Below are 15,551 nucleotides of genomic sequence, written 5' to 3' on the forward strand. Positions count from 1 at the left end.
TCCATGAAGATGGTTATCAAATGTGGATATGGCAACTTGGCGTTCTCCCTAAATGCTCTTTTCATCTTATATCTAATAAGATGTTCCCAGTTAATGTGAATGGAATTTAAAAATGCCCATAGCAGCATAATATCCTCTTCGGATGCCTGACCAATATTGGTTGCACGAGGAATTAATACTCGAGTGAGAACGTCATGAAGTATCCTTGGTTGAACCTTCATTTGGCCCACTAGTATTCTGGATTGTATGACTGCATCATCTCTACAGACTAGTTGCCTTGCAGTAACAGAATCGTATTGTTCTTTCTACTCATCTACAAGTTTTCCTTCATAACGAACACCATGAGGGGGGAGATTAGTGAGTTGTTGAAAAAGATTAGGGCTCACCCTAATTTTTACACCTTTTACCTCGCTTCGAATAACCCAAGTATCCGATATTGACATGTTGTAAAACACTCTCACTAATTCTGGGTGGTAATGTCTTCTTAAAGACACAAATTCAGTGAGCCCAGCTTCGGCCAATATGTCATAGAATTGAAAGTTTTTTCCTTCAAAGTAAACGTACTCTAGATACTTACTTTCCAATATTTCACGATTGAGAAAATGTTGGGCATATTTCTCCTGTTGCTCATCCGAGGAGAAGAGATCATTGTTAGGCGTTGGAGGGGATGAGGATGGTGACGGGGTTGGACTGCGGCGGCGTCGACGTCCACCAACGGAAGAAGATGCCTTTTGTTTCTTAGTTGCACGATCACCCATTTAATTGTGTTTAGGGCTTTGTAGTGACAGAAGTGAGGTTTTGTAAACGTTTTTGAGCAAGGACGTGATTGGGCGGTTATATACACGATTGCAATTTATAGACGTTGTATATGTACTGATATAGTGGGTAGTTTTGTTTAATCAACAGGATCGTGTAATCGATTACGACTTACTAGTAATCGATTACAATAGTGAATTTTGGTGTCTTCATATGCATTCCAAACATTCATTACTTGGATTTCATTGACGACCATTATGAATTACAAAAACATATTAAATTCACAAAAAAATAGTCAACAAGTTGTATTTATCAACTGATGTTGTTATCGAAATTGTTATGTACAGCTGACAACAACGACAAAAATCCAAAATGACCCATTTCGATATCTTGTGATAGTTGGATAGAGTCGGCTTGAAACTGAACATGGTCATCACGTTCAACAACATTAGATGCCCTTGCCCCCTGCAACAACAAAATTATTAATTACAACTAAATTGATACAAAATAAAGTATTTAATCAATATTTTCAACGTAATTAATGACTCACGCATTTTTCGGTGGGTGGTGTTGAAGTCTTTCTGCATGAAGCCAACTTTCTTCTTTGGGTTCTTTTCTCAACGGTGGACTTCAACCTGTTTTTGCGTGGACGTCCTTTTCGCTTAACAGTTACAAGACTGTGAACAAGGACATCAAATGTTCCAACTGGACTATGTGGTATTGACGTGCATGCACCAGTATCGTATCTTAGTTGGCCTGCATCACTAATGATGTTATTTGTCATGGATGAACTTAACCCAAATTTTTGACCAAGACAATTAATTTCCTTTTCCAATTGAGTACTAGCAACCTCAGACTCACATGCAACTTCAGCAATTTCATAGAAACGTTTGCACAACATTTTGTATCTTTCCAAGCGTGGTTCATTAGTGGAATTACTAAACGATGTTGTTATTAGTGTGTGTCTTCTTCGGATATTTTTGCTCCAACGCCGCAAAATGTATTACGAGGAAACACTGTATACATCTTCTTGACCATATACCAATAGGGAATGGTGACATATAATGCCTCTAAACTCAAATAGTTGGCAAGAGCAAGTGCTTGTCTGTGTCAGGGGATCAAATTGAACTTTGTAAAATTTATCTGGTAAACGATTACCCTCCCACATTCGTTCCTCTTTTATAGTGTAAGTGTTCCATAAGTCGTCCTTTAAGGTGTCTTTGATGAAACAATTCATCCTTGAACGGAACTCTGTTTGGACCTCCTCAAACTTTGCATGTGTGTATTCGACTTGAAATTGTCTCTCATCTTCATATGCGGTTTTATCCTCCCCTCTTACTTCCGTATATGCACCTAGAGGGTCATCAACTGCATTACCATCACCTTGTTGTTCAAATCCACAATCACTACCAACTTCAGGCTCTTCGTCACCTCCAACTTCAGGTGCTTCATCAACTCCACCAGCAACTTCTTCATCAGTACCACATGCATCTTCTTCAGTAAAGATTGGAGTTTGACAAATTTCAAATAACTCCCTTGTAAGAACTTCAATCTTGGCATTCAATGCTATGAGATCTTCATTGTTTTTCCTCAATCTCTCCTCGGCACCTACTTCCCATGTGTCGTCATCAGAGCTTTCGTCATCATCTTTCTCAACCTTGGATCCTTCAGCCAAGGATCCTTCACTCATCCCTCCGTCATCCATGTGGAAAGCTGCACGGATTTCCGGGCGATGACTGTAAGATCCTTGAAAATATTTGTAAGTTAAAATGTAAGATCCATGAAAAAAAAATATTTATAATAGTAAATTTTAACATTTTATTAGTAATAATAATTTTAATGGATAGAAAAATGTAAATTTTTGGATATAAAGTTATAGTAATTTTAGAGGGAGAGCTTCAAATTTTTGATAACTTATTTAGGATTTTTTTTAGAAATGTGAATAGTAAATAGTAAATAGTAAATAGTGAATAGTGAATAGTGAATAGTTAAAAAAAAATATTAAAATAAATTATGGAAGAGAACACTCCACGTAGAATTAATCATTCAGAGATAAGAATGGTGAATAAAAAATAATTTTTGAATAGTAAAAATGAATAGTAAAAGTGAATAGTAAAAATGAATAGTAAAAATGAATAGTAAAATTTTTGGCTATAAATAGCCAAGGGGGGGAGGCTGAAGATTTACACCAAAATTCTAGAGAAATTGTGAGAGAAGAGAGTTAGAGGAAATTCTAGTTAAAGAGAGGAAATTCTGGAAGTTTCCGGAGAACGGTTTGAGAAGAGGAAACTAAGTCTGGAATAGAGGTAAGGGAAGCTAACTTTGAGTATTTCTTTTTGTATTATCTTGAGTCTTGAATATGCTATATTTTTCTTTTGTCTGAATTTAAATCTTAAATATGGAGTATTTTGTTTCTGTATGATTTTGAATTTTAAATGAGAATATGTTTTTTTTGTGTGTTAATATCCAAGTGTGATAGTTGTAAAATGTGATATTGATTATGTTATGTCAATTGTATGTTATTAGTGGTTTATTTTTGTATTTTGGAAGGATTAGAAATTGTCTAACCGGCTCTGCCAGATTCAATTTCTTGTTTCCCCAAACATTTTATTGTTTTCCTTATTTTTTAATTGTATTTTGGAAGGATTAGAAATTGTCTAACCGGCTCTGCCAGATTCAATTTCTTGTTTCCCCAAACATTTTTTTGTTTTCCTTATTTTTTTTATTGTATTTTGGAAGGATTAGAAATTGTCTAACCGGCTCTGCCAGATTCAATTTCTTGATTCCCCAAACTTTTTATTTCCTTCCGTATTTATTTTATTACATTTTTGGAAGGATTAGAAGTTGTCTAACCGGCTCTGCCAGATTCAACTTCTTGTTTCCCCAAACTATTTATTTCTTTACTTATTTATTTTATTGCATTTTTGGAAGGATTATAAGTTGTCTAACCGGCTTTGCCAGATTCAACTTCTTATTTCCCCAGACATGTATTGTTCTTGTTATTTAATTATAATGTATTGATGGATGGATTAGAAGTTGTCTAACCGGCTCTGCCAGATTCAACTTCTTGTTTCCCCATGAATTTTTATATTAAGATTATTTTTATGATTGTCAAATATTGTATTCTTCTATGACCATTTATAGTAATGTTTTATTATTGTTAATTGTTTATAATTATCTTGTATGAATTCTATTATGGATGTTTATTGTGATGATTTTATTGAATGAGTTTGTTGGCTGAAATTAATCTTGTTGGAAGGTTTGGAATAAGGGTTCTGTAATAGCTTGTATATGGGTATTAAATATATATACAGTGTTTGAGGTTGTTGTGAGAGGAAGTAAAATTAGGCATTTTAAGATTTAGAGCATAAGAAAACAAGGTAGATAAATTAAATAAACGAATTGTTAATTATTGAAGGCCTCCCTTTGTTGGTAGGATAGAGGAACCTTAAAAACCTGAGTTGGCACATCCCTGATCATAGAGCAGCCCTGGCCTGGTCCAGTCAGTTGTGACTAGTCATATGTGCTAGCGTCGAAGGTGAGTTTGATGCGTTCAGACATTTGGGTCCTCTCCGGTGACCAATTGGGGTAAAGAAAAATCTCTATTAGGATGAAAATAAAATAAAACAAGTTGATTGTAGATGCATAATATTATCATGGTAAAAATTTCATATATATTTTATTTATCATTACATTGAGCCGAGACTTTAATATGTAGTTCCTAAGATATGTTGATGTATTTTGGTTGATCCATGATCTTTGTTTGGTGAAAATATATTGAGTTATACTCGTTATGGGCAAAATGAGTTTATAATATGAAGCATGATATCTGGCAATATGTTTAATTTATCGATACCAAAACGGGTTATTATGAATTCATGATTAAAGAATGAACATGATTGAGTTAGGTGGATAAGAGGGTATGAATTGTTGGTTTTTATGAAATGTTGGAGTGGATATGAGAAATCATTACTTATGAAATGATGTTTACTACCGGGAGTAGTATGTTCGAGTTATACCATGAGAGTTTGATATGAGCAAAGTAACACCTGAGGTTTATGGAAGCAGGCAGAGAGGGGTCTGACCATAAGGCTTCACAAAGTAAGACATAGTATGTAAGTGAGGCTTAAGGAAGCAGGCAGAGAGCGGTCTGATCATAAGGCTTCATGAGTAAGCATGGTACACTTGTAAGATTTATGGAAATGAGAAAGATGATTTTGATAATGATGAATTAATGACATCGGAATAATGATATTTTATCAATTGCAGAAATACATGATTTTAATATTTTTGTTACAAGTTTAATGATTTTATGATATGGTTGGCTTACCCTTATTTGTTTGTACTATGATCATATAACTCATGTTATATGTGATTAGATAATGTTGCAGATGCGGTTGAAAAAGCTTAGAGATGAGAGAGATGCGGGGAAAAACTTTCAGGGATTTTTGTAAAAAGAATAAATTTGTATTGGGAAGATTATGTTGTGTAAAATTTATAAGTTGAAATTTCAATGGTGAAGACTATATTGTTTAAAGTTTGTAAGTTTGGTATTGTACTTTGGAGTAATTGAAATAAAGTTTGATTGTTTATATGAGATATCAAATTAATTTAGTCTCTACTATCAGTAATACCCTTTAAAATATTCGGGTGTTACATTATGGTATCAGAGCAATGGTTTTCGAAAGTATTTTGGGACTATGGGGAGTGAAATTATTATTCTTAGTAAAACTATTAATGGTTATGATGAAAATGACTATTTGGAGGAAATTGATATCATATGCTAAATTGTATTGTTATCTTTTTGAAGAAATCATTTAAACTCGACAAAGATGCAGCAACAACAAGTTGATCAAGTACCTCAAAATCATTCTAGCTTGAATGACTTCTTAAGGCATGATCCAACTAAATTTAATGGGGAGGCTACTCTTGATGAGGCTGACTCTTGGCTAAGGCAGAACGAGAAGATTTTTCGGGTAATAACTTGCTCAGAAGAACAAAAATTAACTTATGCATCATTTCTTTTGGTGGGTGAGGCTGAATATTGGTGGGAAAGTATGCAACAGTTGATGACGGTTCGTGGTGAGACTGTGAATTAGGAGAACTTTAAGATAAGGTTCTTGGAAAAATATTTTCCAAACAGTGCAAAATTTGCAAGGGAGGCGGAGTTTCTGACCTTACAACAAAGAAGGTTATCAGTACAAGAGTACGTAGTAAAATTTAATTATCTCTCGAGGTTTTATACTCAGAATATCACAGAAGAATGGAGATGTCGAAAATTCGAGGGAGGACTAAGGCATGAACTGAAGAAGGTACTTATGCCATTGGAAATACAAGAGTTTCCAACATTGGTAGAGAAAGCCAGAATGATAGAATTATTGGAGTTTGATCCAAGTAGAGTTTCCAGACTTGCAAAGGGAGAATCTTCAATGAAATTCAACAAGAAACCTTATGAAAAACCACAATTATCATATCGAGGAACAGTGAAGTGTTTTGAGTGTGGAGGGGCACATTTCAGACGTGACTGCCCTAAACTTATTGGGGAAAGAGTTGAAGGGAAGAGATGTTTCATCTGCAATGATCCGGGACACTTTGCTAATGTCTGTCCAAAGAAAAAGAAGGTGGGAGAACCACAACAACAAGATTCTGCTGAAGTAAAGCCCCGGGCAACAGGAAGAGTATTCGCAATGTCTGCAGAAGAGGCTACTAAGCTAGGTACATTAATCTTACACACCTGTATGCTGTTAGGAGAATGTGTATATGTTTTGTTTGACTCTGGAGCCACACACTCCTTTATATCCCTAGCATGTTTAGAAAGACTCGGATTACCGATGCTTGATCTAGGGTGTGAATTAGTAGTTTCTACACCAGCATCGGGACCAGTTACGACCAGTTCAGTCTGTGTCGGATGCCCGATCCAAATTGCAGGACGCAAGTTCAAAGTGAACTTGATCTGCTTACCCCTTCAAAATCTAGACATTATTTTAGGAATGGATTGGTTGACTGCCAATCACGTTCTTATTGATTGTGGGAAACAAAAGATAGAGTTTCTAAATTTGAACAATTTAGAACTAAGCTCAACTCGAGTCGCGGCGAAGGATATCAAAGATGGAGCTACCTGCTATGTGGTGTTAGCTCAGGAGAAAAGAGAGAATACTGAAGAACAAATCATCGGAATACTTGTGGTAGAAGAATATGTTGATGTTTTTCCAGAAGAAGTGCCAGGTTTACCACCTAGTCGAGAGATCGATTTCACAATAGATCTAGTGCCCGGAGCTGGCCCGGTTTCTATGGCTCCATACAAAATGGCTCCTGCCGAACTAGCAGAGTTGAAAAAGCAAATCGAAGATCTGTTGGAGAAGAAGTTTATCCGTCCAAGTGTGTCTCCATGGGGAGCTCCTGTATTGCTAGTGAAGAAGAAGGATGGAAGTTCAAGGTTGTGCGTGGATTATCGACAGTTGAACAAGGTTACAATAAAGAACAAATATCCTTTGCCAAGAATCGATGATCTATTAGATCAGTTGAGAGGAGCAGAGGTGTTTTCAAAAATTGATCTCAGATCTGGTTACCATCAGATTCTTGTCAAGACGGAAGATGTACAAAAGACGGCTTTCAGATCTCGCTATGGACACTTTGAGTACGTAGTAATGCCGTTTGGTGTGACGAATGCCCCAGCGATTTTTATGGACTACATGAACAGAATATTTCGGTCATGTTTAGATAAGTTCGTGGTAGTATTTATAGACGATATTCTTATCTATTCAGAGAATAAGGAAAAGCATGCAGAACACTTGAGGGTGGCGTTGGAAATTTTAAGAAAACATCAACTGTATGGGAAACTATCAAAGTGTGAGTTCTGGATAGAGAAAGTACAATTTTTGGGTCATGTGATTTCTGCTCAAGGAATCTCAGTGGATCCAGCAAAAGTGGAAGCTGTGCTAAAGTGGGAGCGGCCGAAAACTGTAACTGAAGTACGAAGTTTTGTAGGATTAGCCGGTTATTACCGACGTTTTGTCGAAGGGTTTTCCAAGATTGTATGTCCTCTAACTCAGTTAACTCGTAAAGATCAACCATTTCTGTGGACTAACAAGTGCGAAGCCAGTTTTGAAAATATGAAGCAACGACTAACGTCAGCACCAGTATTAATCATTCCAGACTCTAGCAAATCTTTTGAGGTGTACTGCGATGCGTCATATCAAGGATTGGGGTGCGTTCTAATGCAAGGAAGGAGACCTGTAGCTTATGCATCTAGGCAGCTAAAAGCGCATGAGAAGAACTACCCAACGCATGACATCGAACTTGCAGCAGTAGTATTTGCATTAAAGACATGGAGACACTACCTCTATGGGGCAAGTTTCCAAGTTTTTAGTGACCATAAGAGTCTAAAGTATTTGTTCGATCAAAAGGAATTGAACATGCGACAAAGAAGATGGATGGAATATATGAAGGACTATGACTTCGAGCTTTTATATCACCCAGGAAAAGCCAATGTGGTGGCAGATGCATTGAGTAGGAGACAAGCTCAGATAACAACGATGATGGTGAAGGAATTAGAACTGTTAGAAAAGTTACGTGATATGAACTTGGGGTTGCAATTAAACCCAGATCACATATGGTGTAGTCATTTAGTAATCACTAGTGACTTCTTAGAACAAGTAAAGGTTGAGCAGTCGATGGATCAAGAGTTGCAGCAAAAGATCAGGTTGTTGGACACCGATCAAGCTAAGGAGTTCGTTCTAAGTAAAGATGACATACTTCGATTTAAAAACAGAGTGTGTATCCCTGCAAAGAGTGAATTAAAACATTTAATTTTAGACGAAGGCCATAAAAGTCGTCTTAGCATACATCCAGGTATGACTAAGATGTATAAGGACCTGAAAGAGTCATTTTGGTGGAATGGAATGAAGAGGGATGTGGCCGAGTTTGTAGCAGCCTGCTTGGTGTGTCAAAAGGCAAAAGTGGGGCATCAAAAATCGGGAGGGATGTTACGACAGTTAGACATTCCTCAATGGAAGTGGGACAGTATCTCGATGGACTTTGTAACACATTTACCAAAATCATCAAAAGGTCACGATTCTATCTGGGTTATCGTTGATAGACTAACCAAGAGCGCTCACTTTTTGCCTATTAATCAACGTATGTCACTAGAAAAGCTGACGGAGTTATACATCGGGGAAGTAGTGAGGTTGCATGGCATACCTACAAGCATTGTGTCAGACAGAGATCCAAGGTTTACTTCAAGGTTTTGGCAGACGCTACAGAAGGCTCTGGGAACACAGTTGAAGATGAGTTCGGCTTATCACCCTCAGACTGATGGTCAAACAGAAAGGACTATTCAATCTTTGGAGGATTTGCTGAGAACTTGTGTATTAGATCATCTTGGAAGTTGGAATGAGATACTACCATTAGTAGAATTTACTTACAACAACAGTTATCATTCCAGTATTGGTATGCCACCATATGAAGCTTTATATGGAAGAAGATGTAGAACACCGTTGTGTTGGTTTCAAGATGGGGAAGCACTGACAGTGGGACCCGAGCTATTACAACAAACCACAGAAAAAATAAAATTAGTCCAAGATCGGATGAAAGCAACTCAAAGTAGACAAAAGTCATAGGCCGACAAAAGTAGAAGACCGTTAGAATTTGAAGAAGGAGATCATGTATTCTTACGAGTGACGCCAACTACAGGAGTCGGGAGAGCTATCAAGATGAGGAAACTGACACCAAAATTTCTCGGACCGTATCAAATTCTCAAAAAGATTGGGCCAGTGGCTTATGAGATAGCACTACCACCTCGATTGACATATTTGCATAACGTTTTTCATGTATCCCAACTGAGGAAGTATATTCCAGATCCAAAGCATGTGTTAGAAGTTGATGAAATTCAGGTCAAGGAAAATTTAACAATGGAAGTTGGCCCAGTGCGTATACTAGATGTTCAAATGAAAAAGTTAAGAGGGAAGGATATTCGCACGGTAAAGGTACTTTGGAATGAAGACACACAGGAAATGACTTGGGAATTGGAAGAATTTATGATAAAGGAATATCCATATCTCTTTTGTAAGTAATTTTTTTTTTGTTAAATAGTCTTTGTTTAAATAAATAATTTTCGAGGGCGAAAATAATTGTTGTTGGGGAGATTGTAAGATCCTTGAAAATATTTGTAAGTTAAAATGTAAGATCCATGAAAAAAAAAATATTTATAATAGTAAATTTTAACATTTTATTAGTAATAATAATTTTAATGGATAGAAAAATGTAAATTTTTGGATATAAAGTTATAGTAATTTTAGAGGGAGAGCTTCAAATTTTTGATAACTTATTTAGGATTTTTTTTAGAAATGTGAATAGTAAATAGTAAATAGTAAATAGTGAATAGTGAATAGTGTATAGTTAAAAAAAAAATATTAAAATAAATTATGGAAGAGAACACTCCACGTAGAATTAATCATTCAGAGATAAGAATGGTGAATAAAAAATAATTTTTGAATAGTAAAAATGAATAGTAAAAGTGAATAGTAAAAATGAATAGTAAAAATGAATAGTAAAATTTTTGGCTATAAATAGCCAAGGGGGGGAGGCTGAAGATTTACACCAAAATTCTAGAGAAATTGTGAGAGAAGAGAGTTAGAGGAAATTCTAGTTAAAGAGAGGAAATTCTGGAAGTTTCCGGAGAACGGTTTGAGAAGAGGAAACTAAGTCTGGAATAGAGATAAGGGAAGCTAACTTTGAGTATTTCTTTTTGTATTATCTTGAGTCTTGAATATGCTATATTTTTCTTTTGTCTGATTTTAAATCTTAAATATGGAGTATTTTGTTTCTGTATGATTTTGAATTTTAAATGAGAATATGTTTTTTTTGTGTGTTAATATCCAAGTGTGATAGTTGTAAAATGTGATATTGATTATGTTATGTCAATTGTATGTTATTAGTGGTTTATTTTTGTATTTTGGAAGGATTAGAAATTGTCTAACCGGCTCTGCCAGATTCAATTTCTTGTTTCCCCAAACATTTTATTGTTTTCCTTATTTTTTTATTGTATTTTGGAAGGATTAGAAATTGTCTAACCGGCTCTGCCAGATTCAATTTCTTGTTTCCCCAAACATTTTTTTGTTTTCCTTATTTTTTTTATTGTATTTTGGAAGGATTAGAAATTGTCTAACCGGCTCTGCCAGATTCAATTTCTTGATTCCCCAAACTTTTTATTTCCTTCCGTATTTATTTTATTACATTTTTGGAAGGATTAGAAGTTGTCTAACCGGCTCTGCCAGATTCAACTTCTTGTTTCCCCAAACTATTTATTTCTTTACTTATTTATTTTATTGCATTTTTGGAAGGATTAGAAGTTGTCTAATCGGCTTTGCCAGATTCAACTTCTTATTTCCCCAGACATGTATTGTTCTTGTTATTTAATTATAATGTATTGATGGATGGATTAGAAGTTGTCTAACCGGCTCTGCCAGATTCAACTTCTTGTTTCCCCATGAATTTTTATATTAAGATTATTTTTATGATTGTCAAATATTGTATTCTTCTATGACCATTTATAGTAATGTTTTATTATTGTTAATTGTTTATAATTATCTTGTATGAATTCTATTATGGATGTTTATTGTGATGATTTTATTGAATGAGTTTGTTGGCTGAAATTAATCTTGTTGGAAGGTTTGGAATAAGGGTTCTGTAATAGCTTGTATATGGGTATTAAATATATATACAGTGTTTGAGGTTGTTGTGAGAGGAAGTAAAATTAGGCATTTTAAGATTTAGAGCATAAGAAAACAAGGTAGATAAATTAAATAAACGAATTGTTAATTATTGAAGGCCTCCCTTTGTTGGTAGGATAGAGGAACCTTAAAAACCTGAGTTGGCACATCCCTGATCATAGAGCAGCCCTGGCCTGGTCCAGTCAGTTGTGACTAGTCATATGTGCTAGCGTCGAAGGTGAGTTTGATGCATTCAGACATCTGGGTCCTCTCCGGTGACCAATTGGGGTAAAGAAAAATCTCTATTAGGATGAAAATAAAATAAAACAAGTTGATTGTAGATGCATAATATTATCATGGTAAAAATTTCATATATATTTTATTTATCATTACATTGAGCCCAGACTTTAATATGTAGTTCCTAAGATATGTTGATGTATTTTGGTTGATCCATGATCTTTGTTTGGTGAAAATATATTGAGTTATACTCGTTATGGGCAAAATGAGTTTATAATATGAAGCATGATATCTGGCAATATGTTTAATTTATCGATACCAAAACGTGTTATTATGAATTCATGATTAAAGAATGAACATGATTGAGTTAGGTGGATAAGAGGGTATGAATTGTTGGTTTTTATGAAATGTTGGAGTGGATATGAGAAATCATTACTTATGAAATGATGTTTACTACCGGGAGTAGTATGTTCGAGTTATACCATGAGAGTTTGGTATGAGCAAAGTAACACCTGAGGTTTATGGAAGCAGGCAGAGAGGGGTCTGACCATAAGGCTTCACAAAGTAAGACATAGTATGTAAGTGAGGCTTAAGGAAGCAGGCAGAGAGCGGTCTGATCATAAGGCTTCATGAGTAAGCATGGTACACTTGTAAGATTTATGGAAATGAGAAAGATGATTTTGATAATGATGAATTAATGACATCGGAATAATGATATTTTATCAATTGCAGAAATACATGATTTTAATATTTTTGTTACAAGTTTAATGATTTTATGATATGGTTGGCTTACCCTTATTTGTTTGTACTATGATCATATAACTCATGTTATATGTGATTAGATAATGTTGCAGATGCGGTTGAAAAAGCTTAGAGATGAGAGAGATGCGGGGAAAAACTTTCAGGGATTTTTGTAAAAAGAATAAATTTGTATTGGGAAGATTATGTTGTGTAAAATTTATAAGTTGAAATTTCAATGGTGAAGACTATATTGTTTAAAGTTTGTAAGTTTGGTATTGTACTTTGGAGTAATTGAAATAAAGTTTGATTGTTTATATGAGATATCAAATTAATTTAGTCTCTACTATCAGTAATACCCTTTAAAATATTCGGGTGTTACAATGACGATCTTCCTTTCTTACATACCACTCTAGATTTAACTGCACCATTATCACACAACAAATTTTGACAAATAAGACAATCAATTTTTACATAAAAAATAACGAATATCAAAACACTTACATCTTCGGTCTTAAATATATGTTCAATTTTTTCGGTCCTTGATTTATACGGGAACCATCGCATTATGCGCGGGAAAAACCTGTGTGAAGCATGACCATGCAAAGAAAGTCTTTCAACCGCCCAAGCCTACAATATCATAATATTATTTCATCAAAGCTACTTGACAATGTTCTCCAGTACATCAAAATAATAAACTATAAATCATGTTACCTGCAACACTGCCACATTGCCACTAAGAGTGAGTGACTACGCGATACCTCCTCTCATAATTTTCTTCTTAAATTTATTTAAATTTTGTACAATATGTTTATGTACACCGGTGCACCAATCATATAGACACAAACTGTCTAAGTCATCTAACACTGCAAAAGGCATGTTACAAACATGCCTTGATTTCCTAGGAAAATAAAAAACAACCAAACAAACTAATATATATAACCTACATACTACATCAACATCAATGTTATTATCATGCACAATGACATTAAACATGTCCGTCAACTCCTTCAAAGTGATAGTTTTTGATTTGAACATTTCACCAACCAATCCAACAACTACTTCATCAAACATAATCTCTAAACCACCTATTTCTAAACCTATGCTCATGAACACATTAATAACTGAAAAGGGCACCAACTGTTGACTTACTCTAAAACTATTATCATGCCCGGCCCACCTGCAAACCATAACCTTCAATAATTTCAAATTCACCTCCACAGGGTTATGAATATTCAAACACCACATAAATGGAGTCATCCAAATGCGCTCCACCTGACACTTTCCTAGTAAACGATTCATTTCAATAATGATCGATGAGTCCATCGAGGTAAGAAGCCGCCACTACACAAAAATGATGATAACTTTATTAATAACTACAATTGATACGATAATAAATAATCTATAAAAAGAAAATTATAATTTTTCTTACACTTCGTTTTTTCCCTTCCATTGAAATTGCCCTAACAAGATAACAATCCACACTCGTTATATCATTAAGGTTAATAAAACACCAAAAAGACAATGTAAAAGACAATGTGAGGGCTCGGCCATTTTTACTTACACCAACAACGACGGATAACAATGCTCCACGGCCCCCTTCAGCAGACGGGAAATCCACAACAAAGTAACCACACAGAAAACGACACCCGCCTTCCAACCACACAAATACAACAACACTAGGATTTCAAAGATAACATACATGATACAACGCGACAGAAGATGGAAGGGTCAAGATGGACGAGAGAGCTACAGAAAAGATGGAAGGGTTGAAAAACCTACGCACGTTACGCCCAAAATAAACCGCCAAACCCATTTCTTAAAATTTTGAAATCTTCTTTCAAAAATACCCCTCGGCCTGATAACCTTTTCCTTATTTCTTTTCACTTTATTTACCCAATGCAAAGACGCCACATGGCGTTGTGAAATTGTTGTCAAAAAATGGTTGTCAACATAACATTTTCCTTTTGTATATATAACCGAACCACGTCTAAAGTTGATGAGTAGAACGAACAAAAGTGGAAGGAAATCTTTCAGTTTATGGCTAATGATCCTGAAGCTTTTGATCATTCCATTCAAAAGCCTAGGGTGATTATAATGTTACTTAAGGCTGGTGCACCTGTTGAGCAAACCATTAAGACCCTGTCTGCGTTCATGGAAAAAGGTGACTGTATAATTGATGGTGGCAATGAATGGTATGAGAACACTGAAAGAAGAGAGAAAGCAGTGGCTGAATTGGGTTTGCTCTACCTTGGGATGAGAGTTTCTGGTGGTGAGGAAGGTGCTCGTAATACGAATGTCGATATTCGTGTACGGAAGTTCCCTTCCGTTTAAGAATGCTCCCTTACGGATGCACTCACGGAACACGGAACCGCATCTAAAATAACATCGACGTTGGTGTTGTTGTCGGGCACGTGGGTCGGAAGTGAGTGGCATCCTTCTAAAGCTTCCAATTGCTCGAAAAATGTATAAGTCTTGCTACCGTTGGATTTGCCACAACGACCTTCCTTGGTTCTCCTATGGTACTTGTAAATGTTCTCGAATTTCTCCTTGCACTTCTTCGAACTCCTATTATAACCTAGCTCCGCTAATTTCCTGAATATACAAAAGATTTTCAAATTAATTCAATCACTACGTTATCATCACACAAACAAAAAGAAATGGTTCAACTTAACTATGTTCGACTAGAATGTATACAGTATCGTACATATATGTTTAACATTAGCATTACTAATTAGGGAATAAGCTTGAGAATAATGGGGATTCCAGGGGAAACGAAGAGGGACTTACTTTGAGACTTGGTCCCAGAGAGGGGCTTTGGGGTTTGTATCTCCGAAAGCAACGTCCATGTCAGACCTTATCTTGAGTAAAGCCATTGTTTCCTCTTTAGGCCATCGACTCGCGGCGGAATTCCGGTCACCAACTTCGCCGTCCTCTGCTTTGAGCCCCTCGGAGATCGCAGCGGCGCCCCCCTCCAGGTTCGCAAGAGGAGTTTCCGGTGAATATATCACGACAGCAGTGTGAGGTATAGGAGGAGAACCTAAAGCGTGGAGAAGGGAAGGCAGCTGTCTTGAGAGAAAGAAGATCTCCTTGGGCATGGAGGTCCTTCAA

At 35.8% G+C, this 15,551-nt stretch overlaps 1 protein-coding gene across 1 annotated transcript; it reads right to left on the minus strand.

The window, feature by feature from the left end:
* Window positions 1–1,759: 1,759 nt before the first annotated feature.
* Window positions 1,760–13,064, minus strand: LOC148200392 (uncharacterized). The gene is made up of 3 exons (XM_088112927.1): window positions 12,945–13,064; window positions 12,829–12,862; window positions 1,760–2,502 (listed from the first exon to the last, which is right to left on the minus strand). The coding sequence occupies exons 1-3, from the start codon at window positions 13,005–13,007 to the stop codon at window positions 1,760–1,762; spliced, it is 840 nt and encodes a 279-aa protein (XP_087969053.1). The 5' UTR covers window positions 13,008–13,064.
* Window positions 13,065–15,551: the final 2,487 nt, after the last annotated feature.

Source organism: Vigna umbellata, chromosome 4, assembly GCF_029865625.1.
Source record: "Vigna umbellata cultivar VRB3 chromosome 4, Vumbellata_1.0, whole genome shotgun sequence".
NCBI lineage: Eukaryota > Viridiplantae > Streptophyta > Magnoliopsida > Fabales > Fabaceae > Vigna > Vigna umbellata.